The sequence below is a fragment of the Coenobita brevimanus genome, chromosome 26, assembly GCF_032717465.1.
Source record: "Coenobita brevimanus isolate Jiangsu-jjx chromosome 26, ASM3271746v2, whole genome shotgun sequence".
Lineage (NCBI taxonomy): Eukaryota > Metazoa > Arthropoda > Malacostraca > Decapoda > Coenobitidae > Coenobita > Coenobita brevimanus.
This window is the reverse complement of record NC_136979.1, coordinates 44496432-44517939: the sequence shown is the minus strand read 5'-3', so window position 1 is coordinate 44517939 and position 21508 is coordinate 44496432. Positions and strand designations below refer to the sequence as shown.

The 21508-nt window shown below is 43.7% G+C and overlaps 2 protein-coding genes across 3 annotated transcripts in view; one reads left to right on the top strand and one right to left on the bottom strand.

Annotated features, from left to right (window-relative positions):
• Nucleotides 1-21508, bottom strand: part of TTLL15 (tubulin tyrosine ligase-like 15) — a 180488-nt gene that overhangs the window by 39391 nt on the left and 119589 nt on the right. The window lies entirely within an intron of this gene.
• ohgt (E3 ubiquitin ligase component cereblon) overlaps nt 1-21508 on the top strand; it is a 79079-nt gene that overhangs the window by 2035 nt on the left and 55536 nt on the right. For both annotated transcript variants that reach the window (XM_080268193.1, XM_080268192.1), the window contains exons 2-3: nt 17262-17380; nt 17812-18020. In XM_080268193.1, coding sequence (XP_080124319.1) covers nt 17262-17380; nt 17812-18020 — 328 coding nt within the window. The remainder of the gene's footprint in view (nt 1-17261; nt 17381-17811; nt 18021-21508) is intronic.

The window sequence follows — 21508 nt, the reverse complement described above, 5'->3', positions numbered from 1 at the left end:
GTGGCCACAAACAAACCGCCTTCATGTTGCCCTGTCCCCCGCCATTTCACTGCCCTGCTCCCAACTCACACCCCCCTTTCTAATATACCTCTCCACCCCATCCCTCCATCTCATCCTCGGCCTCCCCCTTCCTCTTCCCCTCTCCACCTCACTCACATACACTCTCTTCGTCAGTCTTTCACCCTCCATCCTCTCCACATGGCCAAACCACCTCAGTGTGTTCTTCCTAATGCTTCCTATCACATCCACATCCACACCACAACGCTCCTTTATATCCTCATTCATCAGCCTGTCTCTCCATGTGGCTCCACAGGCTCCTCTTAACCCGCCCCATCCCGACGTTTTCTGGGCAGTGGTACGCCCCAGTCCCGACATTTTTGGACCTTTTTTTTTTTTTGGCTCAAACATCCGCTTTTGGTGAGAAACATCGAAAATTCATAGAGAAATCGCTCACCAGAGGTTTAAAATACTCGATTTAGGTACAAGTACTTCCTTACCTGAGTGGGTTTTCTAACAGGCTGGCACCAAAGAAAACGAGTTCTATGGGCGGGTAACTATTTTATCCACTCATAAACAGTATTTATTTATTTACTTGGTACGAATTTATATGTAGTACAAGAGTATATTGGTTTTCAAACAGTAATATAGGCATTATAAGCATTGTTTCACTCACTAACTCATCACCATTCATGACCTTTTTTTTCCCACATTACCTGATCATCATTTCTGACTATTTCTTCCTCTGATGCAATGTAAACTTTGTCCTCCACATTGTCATCGATTGGGGAATCACTCTGGCCCTGAAAGTCTTTATTGGCCAGGTCACTGGTAACAGGTGAATTGCCGAGACAATGGCGTGCAGGGGGGGGGGAGGTTATGCGGTGTAAGGCATTGTCCCTGCTTGGCATCTTGTAGAGGAATAGAAGGTGTCCCGTGTATACATGCCAAAAATCACTCGCGAAATCACTCACGAAAATTGAAAATTATGCAAATTAGGGACCTTGCAATGTTGCCGTGTTAATTCACATCGCCGGGACATGAGTGCACATCATGTGCGGACGTTAATTCACGTCGCCGGGACGGCGCGGGTTAGGTAACTCATTTCCACTGCTCTCACTCTTGACTTGTGTCCTTCCAACAACGTCCAAGCTTCACTTCCATATGTCAGGGGTGGTATCACAATACTGTCATGTAGTAACTTTTTCACTTCCATGCTCACTTCCCTGTTTCTTATCACTGCTTTCAAGGAACCAGCAACATTTCTTCCCTGCTGTACCCTTTCAAGCACTTCACCCTCCAAACCTCCATCCTTACTCATCACACTACCCAAGTACTTAAACGTACTCACATTTTCCAATTCCTTACCATCCAACCTCGCTATACATTCACTGACTTCACTTCTCTCTAAGACCATCACTTTACTGTTCCCTACATTCACCTTTAGATTCCGTTTCTTACACGCTCTCCCAAACTCATCCACCAAGCCTTGCAGCTCCCCTTCGTCTTCATTCAACAACACAGTATCATCTGCCAACAACAGTGCAGGGAGTTTCCAAACACTATCCTCTCCCACCAGGGCCACTCCAACATCCACTACCCTACCTTGTACCTCTTTTATTACCCCATCCATGTACAGATTGAACAACCTTGGAGACATGACACATCCCTGTTTCAACCCATATAGATATGTATATATATATATATATATATATATATATACACAGTACCCTCGCATCCAACACGCATTATTCCAGCACGATTCGGGTCCAGCACAGAGAGCAATTAATTAGTATTATTTAATACGATTTAATTACTACAACACGAGTGTGTTAGCATAACACGCACAGAGCTCTGAGAAGTGGGCAAAATCCGCAGAGTTCACTCTAGCACGATCACCCCCGGTCCAACACGGTCATACTGGACATTCCCATGATGATGATAGCCAATGAAAATTTCTGATCAAGTAGCCTTCCCTGTCCGCTATCGTGACGTGATCGTGATGCCGCCCAATTAAAAACGCTTCTGGTGTCACGTGATGTTTTATTTAAATTTCTCCCGCCACAGCGCCACTCAGTCGCATAATTGCATTGGAAGGTGCTTTTTTCTTGCTGCATTTTCTGCCCTTGTTACTGCATTTTACCCTGCTTACGATGCTTAGGAAGCCTTCTGAGAACCCCAAGAAGCGTCGGCACCTCCCTCAGGCCACCAACCTAGAAAGCATCGAGAGGAAGAAGAAAGGGGAGAAGAAAGTTGACATTGCCAAGGCCTACGACATGAATGAAGCCAGCATGAGGGCTATAATAAAAAACCAAGACAAGATCCTGGCAGCTAAAGGCTATCACACGGCACTTCATATCAGGTTTGCCGAGGATACGATGGTAAATCGGAATGGTAACGTGGTAATATTGCCGACGATACCACGGGCATTTGGAATTCATTTGGATGGATTCCTGCCGAGGATACGACGGGCAAAACAGTGTGACCAAAACCCAGGCAACTCGACAGAGAATGTATCGTAATACAGCATTGAACATTTAGCCTGACACTGAATACATATTAATATTTTAGAATAAATATCAATCGTTTTGAAACCCTTCTCATCGGCGTGTGTACCAGTTTATAAACAAAGTTGCTTCTCCTTATTCTCTACCGAGTCAGCGACAGCGATCACTTTCCACAGTCACGAGACGGGGCTTTGGCAACAGTGTGAGAAGCATGCCGTTTGCCGAGGATTACAGAGTGCTAGGAGAGGCAGAAGCAGGACCTTCCATGGCTGTGGACGAAGATAGTGATTCTGAGTGTGATTTCGAAGGATTTATGAGGGAGGTTGAGGAGGAGCAACAACCATTACCCGCTAGTGACGCCAGCAGCCATCCTCCGGGGACCCAGTAGGACTACCTACAGCCTTGGATACCACCTTCCATTCCCAGCAAGCCCACCAACACTATCCTAAAAGGTTAGATATCATTCATAGCACAGTACCATTTATTATAATTACAATAGTACCAGTGTATGTATAGGTATATGGTAGGTATTTAGGGTGACTTTTCCCAGGGTTGCTGACATAATTCATTTTTCCCCATAAGCTCTGTTGTTAGTCCAACACGTTTTTGGTCCAACACATGACCCATGCATGACAATATTACCGCGTTGGATGCGAGGGTACTGTACATATATATATATATATATATATACTGTATCTCTTTCTCTCTTTCTCTCTACACACACACAATATATATATATATATATATATATATATATATACTGTATCTCTCTCTCTCTCTTTCTCTCTACACACACACTATATATATATATATATATGTATACTGTATATATATATATATATATATATATATATATATATATATGGTTTTACGTGGAGGGGCACTAACCCTCCACTAACCCACTTGTTGACACGTTGGGAGCACATATGGGTTGGTTATATGGTTACCACCCAGCGTTGTAAATAGTTTCTTGGCTTCCAGGAAACCATTTGGCATGTCACTCAATGTAAAGCCACCTGTAAAGGAAAGAAGAGCAATAAGAAGTGACTGGAAAGATGAGAGATATAGGAAGAGAGGAGGTCAGGCACAGAAAAAGAATGATAAAGGCTAAGGAAGAAGTAGGCAGCACAACATCAAGGGAGTGGATGATGGTTGCCACCACCTACGACCAATGATTTACCTAGTAAAGCCATAATCTTGTAGGTTTACTTTATCTTAGGTAATACGTCTTAGATTGTTTCCCTGTATAGTACAGTACTTATGTCTGAAATGCGTGTCAAGGGTTGCCCATGAAGGGAGGTGCTGCCCATATGTAATTTTTCCCATTAGTTTATGTATTCACAGTACGCGAATTCCTAGTACACAACGTCCTCTGCTGCCCATATGGGCACGTATTAGGGGGATGTACTGTACATACACACACCCACCCACTGCAAATTGACCTAGGACCTACACACAGAATTGCTGTGGGAGAGTTGTCTGCCATTTCTTTGTATGTGTATCTCTAGCAAGTGAATTTTTTGGTCAAGAAGTAACTGGCAACTCCTCGGGCATTGGCAGGAGGTGGTGAAACACTCAGCACATCAATACTTGCCCAGACGCAGGATTGGGAGTATATGTTCCCGTCGCTCCGAGCTTGCACCTCCCTCTTTTTTTTGTATGCATTACTTTTGCCTTGTTATTTTCCTAGAGTCAAGTTGGCATGCCTGGAAAGTACTCCTCAAGGGATGAGAGAGTCCGAATCATTGCATGGAGGCAGGATGATGTCCCTATCAATACGATTTGTGAATGTACTGGATACATAAAGTCAACCGTCATGAAGATTCTTGCTGCAGTGCGCGGCCTGCCACCTGATGTCATACCAAAGCACAAGCATGGCGGTGGAAAGAGGATGACTTCCAGATGTACAGATACCCTTCTGAAGAGGGAAATAATAAAAAATCCTCGACTGACAGCATCAGAATTGAAGAGAATGCATCCCCAGCTGTTACAAGACGTCTCAGTTCAAACTATCCAACACCGCTTGCAGAAGGAGCTGGGTTTGCCAAGCCTTACCGCAGTCAAGAATCCGCTTCTCACTGACTGCATGAAGAAGCAGCACATTTTTTTGCCAAGAAGTATGCACACTGGACATCAGATGAGTGGAGAAAAGTTATGTTTTCCAATGAAAGCACATTTCAAGTGTTCCAGGTGTGTTCTGCCAAGGTTCGTCGCCCTGCCTCCCATAGTCGATATGGCACTGCTTACATGGTGCCAACTGTTAAGCACCCACAATCGGTAACAGTATGGGGGTGTTTCTCAGGTGAAATGGGAAGGGGAGGCCTCTACTCTCTTTCTGATAACTTGATGATGAATGGTGGCTGGTGCTTTCAAGTTCTGAAAGATCATTTGTTTAACTTTTTTGCTATTCATGGGTGCGACTTTTTCATGCACAAGTCAAGAAATGTGACAAAATGGCTTCAGGATAATCTGATTGAGGTCCTCAACTGGCCTGGCAACAGTCCGGATCTAAATCCGATAGAAAACTGGTGGGCAGTGATGAAGAAGATCATGTCAGAGAAGAAGACACCCAATCTGGACAACCTCAAGATTGAACTGACAAATTTTTGGTGCAAAGAAATGTCCTTAGATTACTTTAGGGATCTAAGCGATTCCATGCCAAAACGCATCCAAATGGTCCTGAAAAACAAGGGAAACATGATTTCATGTTAATGAATGGCATTTCATGAATAAACATTGTGAGATACTATGATTTCTGTGTTTTTTAATACCTTGTGGGGGGAGGTCCTAAGTCAATTTGCGGTAGCTGTATACATATATATACAGTATACTGTATATCGTTTTGTTTCGTTTTTAATGGCTCCAACATGCTTGCATGCGTCGGCCTTGGTCACCTAATGGCGGCTCTCCATGCTGCACGATCCATTGCAGCCTCACTGTTCAGTCCCTTAACCCTGGGGTCACACTTAATGACCTCGTCCGATGTCTTTCTCGACCTACCCCTCGTGACCCCACCCCCAATATTAACACTTCTCACCTTATTCACCCAATTATCATCCCTCATCCTCTCCTTGTGTCCAAAGCATCTCAATCTACCTCTCCTCATCACAACACCAATACACTCCGGTCCCATCCTACCTCTCAACTCTTCCATCGTGAACCCAGCCCCCCCAGACCTTGGACGCAGGGACGCACTACACATCCACCTAATCATTGTCATTTTTGTACGTCTGAGCCGGCAAATATCCTCCTTCTTTAGTGCCCAGGTCTCACTACCATACAGCAATACACTCCTAACACATGCTGCATACAAAGACCCCTTAGCACGTAGGGAGAGTCCTCTCAATGTCAGGAGAGGCTGAAGCTCCCTGACCTTCTTCCAACCACTTCTCACCCTAGCCACAGAGCTAGCTCCAGCGCCACCTCCAGCACACAACATGTCCCCCAAATAACAAAACTCTTCCACACACTCAAGAGATTCACCAGCAAGTTCAATTCTTTCACGTCTGACAATCTCTACCTGCTCACCCCGACACGCCGTACACATAAAATCAACATTATCTCGCAGTTTACCTCTGATACCACTACATCTCTTATGCACCCATTTATCACAAACACCGCACAAGATGGAATTACTGCACACAACCACTCTCCCTCGTCTTTGACAGTACCGCCACCAACCCTAGATATCATCACTTTTGTTTTATCTGCATTTACCCTTAACCCTTGTGCCCCATACTATCTCTCCACTTCCTAAACCTTTCCTCTGCCTCCCTTTCATTCTTTGCAATCAACACCAAATCATCAGCATACAACAACTCCCACGGGAGTCCGTTTCTGAAGTCACGTGAAAGGGCTTCAAGTACCATGATAAACAACATGGGACTCAAAACTGACCCCTGATGCACACCAACATTCACGGAAAACCCATCACTCAAATCTCCATTCACTCTTACCTAGGTGTGAGCAACCACATACAGTACATAGCCATAACCACCTTAACCAGCCACTCCTCCAAGCCAAGCTTTCTCATTGCCCACTTTACCACCTCTCTAGGGACTCTGTCAAAGGCCTTTTCCAAATCAACAAAAACAAAATAAAGATCCCTTCTCCTACCAATATATTTTTTCTGAAGCTGTCGAACAATGAATATGGCATCAGTGGTCCCCCTACCTGGCATAAACCCAAACTGCATCTCATCAATATTCACTCTTTCACTAATCGTACCTTCTAAAACTCTCTCCATTACCTTCATTATCTGATCTAAAAGCTTTATACCTCTATAATTTCCTGTTTCCAGGACATCACCCTTCCCTTTACACACATTTACAATTACACTCTTCAGTCAGTCATCTGGGACAACACACTCATAAATAATCCTATTTATCAGGTCAGTGACTAAACTCCCCTATATCGCCTGAGGCCTTCAACATTTCAGCAGTCAACCCAGACACACCTGCTGCCTTCCCAACCTTCATCCTGCCTATTGCCTCACTCACTGGAGCAGCATCACTCAAAGGCCAAGGGCCAAACACTGGATCTGCTGGCTCCAAACCTTCTCTGTCCCAGTCAAACTGCTCATTCAACAACCGGTTATAATGCTCTCTCCATGCATCTTTAATATCCTCACTGTTCACCACTACCCTTCCATCATCAATCTTCACACACTGCTCACCTATAATATCCCGATTATCCCTCTTCACTTGACCTGCCACCCTAAATATCATATTTTTCCTTTCCCCATGATTTAGGTTATCAAGTAAAAGTCTCTGTGACTCAGACTTTGCCCTGTATACCTCTCTTCTAGCCCTACGCTTGGCAGCCAAATATTCCTCTTTGCTACCACCCTTCTTCCATTCCCGGAAAAGCCTTCTTTTCTCCTTAACTGTAGCTTCTACACCCTCATCCCACCACCAAGTTACTTTATGTCTTGGTGGTCCTCTTGTCCAACCGCATGTTACATCAGTAACTCTCAAGAGATTGTTCTTGAGGGCTCTGTACTGTTCATTAACACCTTTGTCTACAGCTCCCTGTTCAGCCACCACTCTCCTCAACTCGCTATAGAAGGCATCCCTTACTACTTGGTTTTTCAGCTTCCATATTTTCCTCCTAGGTACATAAGTTCTCTTTTTCATCACTCGTTCTTTAAGCACTGTATCACAAATCAGTAGTTTGTGCTGCTGCACACACTCCTCACTTCCTATAACTTTAACATCCCTCACTAACCTCCTATCGGCCCTCCTAACCAGAAAATAATCTATCTGACTGCTCTGTCCCCCAGGCTCATACGTAATTAACCTACTGTCTCTTTTCCTAAAATATGTGTTGCACACAATCATGTCCGTTGCCTCCCCAAACTCGAGTATCCTTTCCCCTTCTGCATTCCTTATACCATGTGCACATCCCCCATGCACTCCTTCATAACCTTGTGCTGCTTCACCTACATGACCATTTAAGTCCCCTCCCAAAACCACTATCTAATCATCCCGCATAGCACTCCCTACATGTATTAAATCATCCCAAAATCTATCTTTCTCTGCTTCATCCAATCCTGCCTGTGGAGCATATGCCAATATAATCGCAGCTATCCTTCTACCGAACAGAATTTTCACTACCAATATCCTATCGCTTACTCTCGCAACTTTCATTACATATTCCACCCATTTCTCCGCAACCATCACATCAACACCTCCATATCCGTCTGTCCCCCCTTGCCAGAACAACTCATAGCAACAGTCCTTCCCAACAATATTTCTGGCTGATCCACCCCTGTACCGGACTTCCTGCAAACACGCCACATCCACCCTACTGGATGCCTCAACAACTTCCCCCACTCTTCTTCTCAAACTTCCCACATTCCATGAACCCACCCTCATCCCCCTGGGTGATTTACTGTCCTCAGGCTTGCTTTGAAACTTTTTCTTGTGTTTTGTCATATTCAGTATTATAAAGGGGGATAGACATACCACAGTCCCCACTCACTGTACAGTCCCAGGTCCAGGCAATGGATCTGGGACCCCTAGCCCACCAGCTTACCAGTGGCTCTGGTAGTGGCCTCGGGGCACCCTGCCAGGACATCGGCAGGGACACCCTCCAAGCGCTCCTTGGCACTGCAACTATCCCGCCATTATACACCCACTGATAGGGCAGCCTCCTGGGGCGCTACTCCCAGGTTAGGGCCCCTCTCTGTTGGACAGAAGCAGCAGCCTGGGAACCACAATGCCCTGTACCCTCTAGTACAGGCCTGAGCCCCATCTCACCCTGGACCCACGATCTTTGCCGGCGGAACCCCCGTCACGCCTCCTCCCCCCTGAAGTCCGCCACTAGGTAGCGGGGGCAAAGTTTTCTGGCTGCATGTCCTTGCTGCCGCCAGCCACTGTAATGCAGTGGGATATGTTGTGTGAAATGTAAAGTGCATGTGGTGTAATGCATAGGATAGTTAGAGGAAATGTTTGGGAGAGTATGCTGGTCTACTCTCCATGTTATTGTCACACTGAAAAAGTCAGCAAAGGGGGATGGTTAGATGGCTAGTGAAACAGGAGCTCCAGCTCTCCCTATCACCAGCATACCGATTCCCCTCAGGAGTACCACCCTGTTCGGCCCGTGCTAATATTTATATATATATATATATATATATATATATATATATGTATAAACATATATACAGTATATATATATATATATATATATATATATGTATAAACATATATATATATATATATATATAGATATATAGATAGATAGATATGTATATATATATATATATATATGTACATATACATATATATATATATATATATATATATATATATATATATATATATATATATATACATATATATATATATATATATATATATATATATATATATATATATAGATAGATATGTATATATATATATATATATGTACATATATATATATATATATATATATATATATATATATATATATATACAATAAAAGTTCTATTATTCGGCAGCTGATTATTCGGTAGATCCGATATTTCGGCAGTTTTGAGAAATAGTCCCATTTACGAAAATCATTGATTGTTTGGCAGATGTCCGGAATCATCTCGGCAGTCCAGGAAGTGTTATCTGTGACTTGTAGGCCTAATGTTTCATTACGCTTCTGTATGTTCACTAATTTCTATATTTTTTCAGATTCAGGTACAGGTAAGCCCTTAATTCATGCGAACTTTTTTCACGCGATTTCTGTTATCTATGAATTTTTCGTACAATAATGAAAACATAAAATTATAGTATTCAAATAAATAATTTTAATATACAAGAGAAATAAATAATATATAAAAATGCATTCCTGCTGCTCGGGTGCATATATATGTGTGTGTGTGTGTGTGTGTGTGTGTGTGTGGGAGGTCGGTCTACCACACACCACACGGTCAGTTTGAATCTGACGGTCGAACCATGCGTGACTCGCGAATTGTTATTTTGTAGCTTATTTTTCTGCCTTCCAGTGATTGCTTGCCTTGTCTGCCAACATGGGGCCTAAGCATAGTGCTAGTGATGCATGTGGTAACACACCAAAACGGACTAGTAAAGTGATGTTGCTGACAGAGAAAGTTAAAGTGTTGGACAAACTTAAGGGAGGAATGTCGGGACAATTCTCCATCAGGACGTTTCCCCGTCATTTATTTACATACCAGTTTATTTAGCAAGTACAGTACACTAGTTTTTTACTTATATGGGTTATAAAATCCCCCAGAAAATTAGTTATTAAAGTATTAATTAATCAATAATAAGTATATTTATAGAATGACAGGAAATCGTCCATGTTTTGATGGTGAATTGACTTTGTGGTGAATTGTCTTGGAACCGTGTGTTTGGGGTGAGTCAACTGTTCTTACAATAAAGAAGGCAGAACGTAGCATACAGGAGGCATTGAGGGGTAGTGCACCAGACTGTGCTGAAATGTCTCCACCTACGCCTGTGAACTGGCTTGGAACTGTATGTTTGGGGTGAATGAGTCAACTGTTTGGACAATAAAGAAGGCAGAATGTAGCAAATGGGAGGCAGTGAGGGCTATTGCACCAGACTGCTGAAGTGTCTCCATCTATGCCTGTGCTTGTCAGGTTTCAGTGTTAAATTTCTTACATTTTTGTTGTTTTTCATACTTTATGCTAGTTTATAAGGTGTATGTAGTGCATAAACTGTATTATTCAGATGTAATATACGTAGTAGACATGCGTAATTATGTGCACACGAGGGCAGAACATATACGCGAATTTACCACATACACGAAGGGTCTGGGAACGTAACCCTCGCGTGAATTAAAGGCTTACCTGTATAGTACTGTATTGATTACAGTATTGCATAGTATCATACAGTACAGTAACCACCCCCACCAAATTAGCGAGGGTTACGTTCCAAGCCCCCTCGCTAATTCTTGAAATTCTTTCATTCTTGAGGCCTTCCTGAAAATGACATTTACTGGTAATTGCGTAGCCCATGAACCACTGATACTGTAATGCATTACCCATAAATAAATGTTGCTTGTTATATCAGTTTCCCTGTTGTTTTTAGTTGTATGGCTGTGACAACTCTAGTATTTTTTTTCCTCAGCATAATAGTGGAAGGGACTGTCCTGTTTAACTAAACCTAACCTAACCGAGTTTAACTGTACCTAATAATTTAACCAAACTTAACCTAACGTAAAGTCAGAAAAATACTTAAAAATAAACTGGAGGAATATGAATTTCTGAGGTCTCTGATGAAAGTTAAACGTACATTTAAAGCTCATTCTTTTGTTCGTTTTTTTTGTTTAATGTGAAAGAGAGGGTATTGATGCAAACATTAATATATCCCATTAACCCTTTAATAACCTCCGGCACTGAACAACCCTTTACAGTACCGATGTCAGTGATGCCAAGATAGTATGAGCTATAAAGAAAACTGAACAATTATGGGGAGGGAACGAAGGTCACTGGTATGTTTACACGACTCTACGCTATGATCCCAAGGAGTCAGGCGGTCGGTTAATCTCAGATGTTTTCGCCCATTTGGCAAATGCACTGTAACTTTATCCATTTTTCCGTGACTCCTAGTGAATCATAGCATCGGTTTAGGAAGCTAAATAACACATTGCTAGGCGAGCCAGATGATTATATTCACATCTTTAAGAAAAATAAATTGATTTCAGAAGAATGGAAGAAACTTACTCAGCATACTCAGAGAGGGATTAAATTTCTTCCATTTTCTTAAAGATGTGAAGATAATCGTCTGGCGCACCTAACAGTGTGTTATTTAGCTTCCTAAGCCCATGCTATGATTCGCTATGATTCACAGGAGAAATTACAAAGTTACGGTGCATTTACCAAATGGGCAAAAACATCTGAGATTAACCGACCCCCTGATTGCTTGGAAACGTAGCGCAGAGTCATGTAAACATACCAGTGACCTTCGTCCCATTCCCATAATTGTTCACAGTTTTTTCATAGCGTACTAACTCGACATCACTGACATCGATACTGTAAAGGGTTGTTCAATGCCGGAGGTTATTAAGGGTTTAATGGAATATGTTACTGTTTGCATCAATACTCTCCCTTTCACATGTAAACAAAAAAACGAACAAAAGAATGAGTGCTAAATGTACGTTTAACTTTCATCAGAAAGACCTTACCAATTCGTATTCCTTCACTTTATTTTATGCAATTTTCCGACTATTTTATTTTGTGTTTGGAAAAAGTATTGCATACAGTACTCACACCAAACATATTTATAATAATATAAGTAGTGATGAGTTCACCAGTACAAGTGATGTACTGAGCTGGTAGGTAATATTCCGTATCATTTTGGCCATCCAGGAAGTGTTATCTGACATGTAGGCTTAATGTGTCATTACATTTGTATATTGTTCACTAATTTATATACAGTAATCCCTCTAATATCCGAACGCTCAATATCCGAACATCCCCACTAACCAGACATGATCGTCCCAGGATCCAATATTCCCAAAATGGTCCGGGGGGGGGGAATTCCCGCCCGTAATTTGAACTTGGGGCGCGCGGCATGGGACAGCTTTGTTGTGGCGCATCATTCCTCCGACGTCCGATAGAGCTCCGCTTCATCATCCCCACTTTCCGCCTGTCTATCGTCGCGAGCGCACGCTCATCGTCATGGCTGCCCATGTGCTCGCTTTTGTGGTGGTTCCTTACCTGCTGCAGGCACTCCTGCTGCTCTTGGGCCTCCTATTAGTGTGTGTGATGATGGCCCCGCCGCCTGAGAAGAGGAAGAGAGTGGTGTTGACTCTGGAGAAGAAACGGGAGATATTGGAGAAAGTAGATGCGGAGTGGTCTTCTTCCTGCATCCTCCGCGAGTTCAACCTAGCCCGATCTACTTTGTTCGATATCAAGAGATCCCGAGACAAACTCATGCAGTACACGGCTGACTTCTCGTCGAGAAGCAAACGCAACGTGGAGAGGAAGGTGATGTTTACTCCCAAGTTTGCTGAAATCGACCACTCCATGTTGATTTGGTATCGACAGCAACGTGCTGGTGGTGTGATGGTACGTGGAACGGAGCTGAAGGCTGCTGCTGAGAAGTTCGCCAGGCTTCACGACGCCCTAGACTTCAGGCATCCGAGGGTTGGCTCTTCACATTCAAGTTACGGAATGGCCTTACCAACCGTAAAGCTCATGGCGATGCTTTGGACGCTAACGAGGATGGAGTTGACGAGTTTCGGCACAAGGTGAAGGGCTTGATCGACAGGGAGGGCCTGACTCTCAGTCAAGTCTACAATGCTGACGAAACTGGTTTATTCTATCGCTCTTTGCCAACGAACACTCTAGCCGAGGAGACAGAGAAGCGTGTACCTGGCCGCAAGCTCTCCAAGCAATGGATATCTGCTTTGTGTTGTGCCAATATTAACGGCATGCACCGGCTTAAGCCCGTTATTGTTAGCCGTGCAAAGCAGCCCCGGTGTCTTCGTGGGGTGATGGATGTCCTTCCTGTCATCTGGTACCATTCTTTGAAGGCATGGTTTACAGCCCAGATCTTCAAAGACTGGTTCCACCACCACTTCGTCAAGGAGGTCATCAATTACCAGATGAAGACACTGGGAATCCCACGCGACCAGGTAAAGGCCCTCCTTCTCCTCGACAATGCACCTGCCCACCCATGCGACAAGGACTTGGTGGCTGAGAATGGGCGCATTAGGTGCATGTTTCTGCCACCTAATACGACTGCTCTCATCCAACCAATGGACCAAGGAGTGATCGTGGCAACAAAGCGCCGATACTGCCGGAAGTTCCTGGACGAGGTCATGGTTGTTCTCGAGGACGAGGATGAGCGCAGGGAGGAACGGGACACGCGAGGCCAGTGGACTTTGGAAAACCTTCGCTGCTACAACATCAAGTCTGCCATCTACAACTGGGCCAGTGCATGGAAGGAAGTCCCTGTCAAGACTCTAGAAAATGGTTGGTCTCGTCTGCTTCTTGGAACAGATGTGGAGTACGATTTTCTAGGTTTTGACATGGATGACTTCCATGCACGGCTACGTACGCATGGCGACGATGTTGATGTGGACGATGTGCGTGAGTTGTTGGATGACGACGAGGGCAATCCTGGGTATCAGACATTGTCTGATATCAAGATCGCATCTTCAGTTGCAGGTGTCAGTACCCAGCTTGAAGATTCCGACGAGGACGGCAACAATGATGCGGACTCCTCTCAGCAGGACACTACTCCAGCCATCCCCAAGCTGAGCGCACTCCGGGAACACCTAGAGTTCGTTCTCGACTACCTGGAACACCTGGAACACCCGGACTGCGACAGGGAGATGGGGCCCTTGGGATTTGTGGAGGAAGTGCGTGCTTTCAGGCAGCACATCATCAATCGTCAGAATTGTCGGTCCTTGCGTCAATCAACCATTGACAGTTTTTTCAGGCCCGTGACCCCCGCTGTTCCCAGCCCTGGCTCCACTTCGTTGCCTCCCCAAGACAAGCCCTCATGCTCCGAGCCACAGCCCAGCACATCAGCCACGGTGGAGTCACCGCTCGACGTGAGTTTGCGTCTGTCTTCAGAGTCGTCTGCAGTGGGTACGCCATCACCACGACCCAGCGACGCATCCCTTGGTCACCTGGCAGTGATACTCTCGGACTCTGACAGTGATTAAACAGCAAGAACTTCTCCACTAGACCACACGGGAATTTACAGTGTTGTGCAGTGAAAAAAACAGTGTGTTGTGTTAAGGATTTACAGTTGTGAGTGAGAATACAATTTTGAAACAACATTTAACGTAAATAGACTTGTTTGTTTTTGCTTTAGAAAATGGTTAGAAGAGTGGGAAAAGTTAAAGTGCAGAGTGCAACACTTAGTAAGTTACGATGGAGCATAAGTTAGACAAGAGTGTGCACTGTGAAGAGAATGGACCTCGGAGTGCGATTGGTAAGTTCAGGGCAAGACTTCATGAGCAGTGCACTGCAAGTGCTTCAGGAAATCCTTCTTACTGTCAGAGTCCGAGAGGAGGCGGTTATTCATCGAGATGGCCATGGACTTGCTGTAGGTAGGCAGAATGTTTCATACTGTACTTTTTTCCATACTATACTTACCTCAAACACCTCATTTCTCTCTTTAATGTCCTTTATTGGTGTGAATAGGGTGTTAGGAGCTATGCATGTGCAGTAGGAAGGTGTTTTTCTGAGTTAGGCTAGGTTAGGGTCCATAAGTACAGTACCAGTCCAGGAGCCAGGCACTTGTAAGTACCCAGAATGTTGAATATTGTATGAACCTACCTCAAAACCCTCATTTTATGGTTCGTTTGCATTTATTTCAGTCTTTTATGTGCCTTATTGGTGTGATTTGGGTCTTAAATAGGTACTATGCATGTTCAGAGGGAGTTGTATAGGTGTTTCTCTGAGTTATGGTCCATAAGTACAAGTCCACAAGCTGCGGCCCAATATCCGGACAGGACCACTATCCGGACCTGCCTATGGCTCTATTAAGTCGGATATTGGAGGGATTACTGTATATATTTCAGATTCAGGTATAGTACTGTACTGATTGCAGTATTGTACAGTATACAGTGCTCTCTCCAAACATAGTTGTAATACCATAAGTGGTGATGACAGTGTTCACCAATATATTTAAGGTACTGAGTGGATAGATTTTTGATTATTCGGCAAATCCAATATCTCGGCATTATCCCAGTCCCATAGATGCCGAATAATGGGACTTTTACTATATACAGTAACCCCTCCAATATCCGGATCAATAGAGCCATAGGCAGGTCCGGATAGTGGTCCTGTCCGGATATTGGGCCCCAGCTTATGGACTAGTACTTATGGACCCTAACTCTGAAAAACACCTATACAACTCCCTCTGGACATGCATAGCACCTATTTAAGACCCAAATCACACCAATAAGGGACATAAAAGACTGAAATAAATGCAAAAGAACCATAAAATGAGGTTTTAGAGGTGAGTTTATACAATATTAAACATTCTGGGTACTTACAAGTCCCTTGGTCTTGGACTGGTTTGAACCGCCAGTTTGCAGTCCACAGTTAATCCTCTGCACTCTAAATTCTAATTTCTTAACACTGCACAACACTGTAAATTCCTGTGTGTTCTAGTGGCAAGGTATTGCAGTTTATTCACTGTTTATTCACAAAAAACAAGCACCTGTGGCTTGCACTGTTATGAGTATCTGCTCTCCATCGAAGTTAAGCTGTGACTGTTGATGTTGGTGGGGTAACAGAGTTGCCAGATCGCAACAGCCACATTACCAATCTCCTCAACTTTCATTGTCAAATATAACTTTTCATTACCAAATTCGTAAAGCTAGCATATATTCTTCACTAATTATATATACAAGTGGAAATACATGTAATCACTCTCCTTATAACTAACACCATGTTGATTATTTTCACACTATGTAGGGTAGCAGATTAATCAGAGAGAGCAAACAATCCACCATCTCCATCCTGTGTATCCTCATACATGTGAAAAATCCATTTGGTAATGCATTATTCTAATGCATTACCAAACGAATTTTTCATTACCAAATTGGCCCACACTTGGTAATGAAAAATACCAAATGGCAACCTGACAGGGGAGGGGGAGGAAGGAAGGGGTGAAGGGACCATGGTGTAACAGCTGTTTGGCGCCAGGCGGGAATTTCAAATTATGGGAGGGAAAAAAGTCAGATTTTTTTCGAATTTTTTGCAGTTTTTGGCCCATTTTGGGAATATTGGATCCCAGGAGGATTATGTCCGGTTAGTGGGGATGTTCGGATATTGGGCGTTCGGATATTAGAGGGATTACTGTATATATATATATATATATATATGTATGTATATATAACAGTTTGGGGTTGTCCTGTATGACTTGTCTACTACAAATGCTTTGTTTCCTCCTGAGTAAAAAGAAATGGAGGGGATGGGATTTCTGGTCAGCCATTGAACTTGACCCCTTCAGTTGGATGATGATCATATATTTTATTAGAGTATTTCTACCTTGACATGATTGAATTCAACCTAACCTTAGGGAGAAACATCAGGGTGTGTTGAGGCTAATGGAGACATTTTGTACCTTATCAGTATAAATGGTCTCTTCAGAACATACCATAATTACAATATGCGGAGATAGCTCTTTATGGGATTTAGACATCTCGCTATAGATAGATATAGTAGATAGATAGCAAAATTTACTTACAGCATATATCACAGAATTGAAAGGGACTGCAGAATGATAAATAAATAAATATACAAGGTCTTAATATGTTGGTGCTTCCATGTAGAACATGAGAGCTGGGGAGAGTATGAGAGTGGGGAAGAGCCGGAAGGTGCTGAGGGGAGCGAGAGTGGTGGAGAGGCGGCCACTGAACAATATGACACCACCCTGCCCACCAGACATGTCGTGAGTAGTGCCATAACTGCAGTATGCAAGAATATTTTGATTAACCTCTTTCAGTTCAGTGCATTGTTTTGTTCAGTATGGTATAATAATTTTAACCAGTTCAGACTGATATTTTCTTATATTTTTTGTAATTTCCTCCTACAACTGTCAGGTGATTTTATTCAGCTTTTAAGGGGTTACTGGAGACTTTTTAAATTGTGACACTAGAGATGATCCACCAAAGTGTAATAGTCTTCAGGAGGTAAAAAGATTAAAATAGAAGATATATTATCATATTGAAAGGATTATATAAAGTTGACTGATCCTATGAGTTGTGATTATACTATGGCTAAAATGGATTAAAGTGAGGTACAGAATTTTGTGGTTTTAGTAAAGTACTGTAATGTATTATATCATTAATAAGGCTTAGCTGACTCATGCAACCATTTCAGTATTTGGGAGAGACAGAGGAGTTGCGAGGGAGAACTGTACAGGAAGAAAATGACTATGTAAGCCTGCCACTGCTGCAGTATGCATCACTGATAAACCTGGTGCTGGTGCCGTCTCAGACACTGCCTCTCACCATATTTCACCCACTACATGTCTCAATGCTGCGCTCAGTCATCGCTAGGGATCGCACCTTTGGCATTGTCCATTCTAAGTATGAGCTCTTCTCCCTTTCATTCCGCCACCATCTTCATTCTCTTCTCCCCACCCCCACCTTCATTCTCCTTTACCCCCATTTCTTCCATTCTCCTTTACTACCCTCCCCATTTCCTTCATTCTTCTTCCCCCCCCCTCCTCCCTCTCACTTCATCTCCTACTTTCTGTCCTTGCCCCTCTCATTATTTTACATTGTATAGTGTTATGTAGCGCAGTTGTGTTATAAGTTACCTGTTTTGCCCATTTTTGCTGCTAAATCTACTACAGTAAGTCTCAAAAATTATCCATCAAGGTCTCATGACTACCTATAAAGCTGATTTGAGGCATCTGTGGCCATAAGGGCTACCGCACCAGAAAACAGAAAACAGGATTTTTCTCAGTTCAAGTTGTTGAGATCCATACGCACCATGTGTTTTGAAATGCCAAGCAGAATTGGACTTTACAACCCCTCAAAATAAGGTTCAAAATTGCATGATTTTGACTGGAAAAGCAGCGTGCCAACTCCATCACTCGGGTCCACTAGGGCAAGTGGGCGGGCCAATAGTGCAGTGGCATTCATTTGTGTATGTTTACATCAGCTGGCTCGGCCAATCAGAGGCATCCTGCTACACATTTTTTAACACTCACACCAGTCTTCCCGCCAACCCCATGATCTAAGTGCGGAACCTCAAGACCCTGTTTATTTTACCCACATTTTGCACCAAAAACTACATCAACATGTCATCTAATGGTAGTGAGAGTGAGGGAGAAGGGCATAAGAAATGTCAGAGGCACTGTGATGAGTGGAAAAAAGTTGTTGCTGTTGCCAACAGGACTAAACATTCGTGCCTTGAACACCCTCTACCTAGACTTTCGTGCCAGTAGAGGGAAATCAGAAGAGAAGGTGTCTAGGGACAAGCATGAGCACATGGTTAATAATGAATTTAATATCGGTTTTGAGCCCCCCAAAGTCCGACACAAGTATTAATCACTGCTCCACTTCACGCATGCATTGATGCCCTACTCTGCATTATTTTAAGGTAGATGTAATTAATTGAAACGACTGTTGTATTATTTATTAACCCTTTAGAGATTCCTGATGATGCTTTTTGGCATCATTTCAAATCCAACCTCAGAGATTCCAGTGATAAATTTATTTGTCATTTTAACCCATGACGTCTGGGTGTCATATACATGATGGTTTGGGGACGTCCGGGTGGCATGTATACATGATGTAGTGTTTCGCAGCATTGTTTGAATATTTTGCAGATTATTTCCACCACACTCACGGCAACACTCCTGCACACATCTGAGTCACGCTTCAGGTACCTACGGACCTCCGTAATGGATAGACCCGCGCAAAAAGTTTTTCCTGTATCTGGATCCTCGGATGAGCTCCTGCAGCCGACGACTTCAACACCCTTGAAGTCCAAAGGCCAGAAAAGAAAAAGGTCTTAGTGATAGTGCAGTAGGGAGAGAACTAAGAACGACATTATCATTAGTTGTGAATGAAGAAAGTGACTCTTCCTCAGAGGAAAGGGACCTCGTCATGATGAATGTCGATATTTATGCATCGGACAAAGAGGGTGGATCATGTGAGTCCTCCACTGTGTGCCGATCATTTCCCCTTGCACATTCATCTTCTATTTCTGATGGTGGGAATGGTTCAGAGGATAATGATGATCCTAGAGAGGGGGATATTGACATGGATGAGTAGATGGAAGGGGAGGTAGGGAATGGAGAAAGGGAGGAGGTGGAGGAGGGAGGGAGAAGGAAGCGACGTAGGACAAGTCTCGTACCAGCACTCTGTGTATACAGTAATCCCTCCATTATCCGATGTAATAGGGCCAAAGGCATGTCCGGATAGTGGTCCTGTCTGGACATTGGGCCCCAGCCTCCTGGACTTGTACTTATGGACCCTAACCCAGCCTAACTTTGGAAGACATCTATACAACTCCCTCTGGACATGATTTGCACCTATTTAAGACCCAAATCACACTAATAAGGGACATAAAAGACTGAAATAAATGCAAAAGAACCATAAAATGAGGTTTTAGATGTGAGTTTATACAATATTAAACATTCTGGGTACTTAAAACAAGTCCCTGGCTCCTGGACTGGTAGTTATGGACCTTAACCTAGCCTAACTCAGAAAAACACCTCCCTACTGCACATGCATAGCACCTAAGACACTGTTCACACCAATAAGGGACATAAAAGAGTGATTTGAGGTGTTAGAGGTAAGTATGGAAAATGCAGTACAATATGAAACATTCTGGGCCATCTCAATGAATAACCTGCCTCCTCTCTGACTCTGACAGTAAGAAGGAGTTCCTGAAGCAATTGCAGTAGACTGTTCATGAAGTCTTGCACTGAACTTAGTCATTTGCACTCGGAGTTCCATTCTCTTAACACTGCGCACTCTTGTCTTACTTGCGCTCCATTGTACCTTAATGAAATAAGTGTTGCACTCTGCACTTAAAGTCTTTGCACTCATAAAACCATTTTCTAAACATAACACACTCTAGTTAATTTACATTACATTGAAAGTCAGTTAAATCTTTGTCTTTTCACTCAGAACTCAAATTCCTTAACACTATGCACTGTTTTTTTTTCACTGCACAACACTGTAAATTCCCGTGTGGTCTAGTGAAGTTCTAGGCGTCTAATCACTTTCAGAGTCTGAGAGTAGCTCATGCAGGTGACTTAGGGGTACGTCACTGGGTCGTGGCGATGGCGTACCCACTGCAGACGACTCTGAAGAGAGGCGCACTCTCACGTCGAGTGGTGACTCCACCGTGCCTTATGTGCTGGACTGTGGCTTGGAGCATGAGGGTCTGTCTTGGGGAGGCAGTGGAGTGGAGCCAGGGCTGAGCACAGCGGGGGTCACGGGCCTGAAAAAGCTGTCAATGGTTGATTGACGCAAGGAACAACAATTTTGCCAATTAATGATGTGCTGCCTGAAAGCGCACACTTCCTCCGCAAGTCCCAAGGGCCCCATCTCCATGTCATAGTCCGGGTGCTCCAGGTAGTCCAGAACGAACTCTAAGTGTTCCCGGAGTGCGCTCAGCTTGGGGATGGCTGGAGTAGTGTCACGCTGAGAGGAGTCTGCATCATCGTCGCCGTCCTTGTCGGAATCTTCAAGCTGGGTACTGACACCTGCAACTGAAGCTGCGATCTCAATATCAGACAGTGTCTGATACCCAGGATTGCCCTCGTCATCATCCAACCACTCGTGCAGTTCGTCCACGTCAACATCGTCCCCATGCACACGTAGACGTGCATGGAAGTCATCCATGTCAAAACCTGGGAAATCGTGCTCCACATCCGTTCCGAGAAGCAGACGAGACCAACCATTTTCTAGAGTCTTGACAGGGATTTCTTTCCATGCACTGGCCCAGTTGTAGATGGCAGACTTAATGTTGTAGCGGCGAAGGTTTTCCAAAGTCCGCTGGCCTCGTGTGTCCTGTCCCTCCCTGCACTTGTCCTCGTCCTCGAGAACAACCA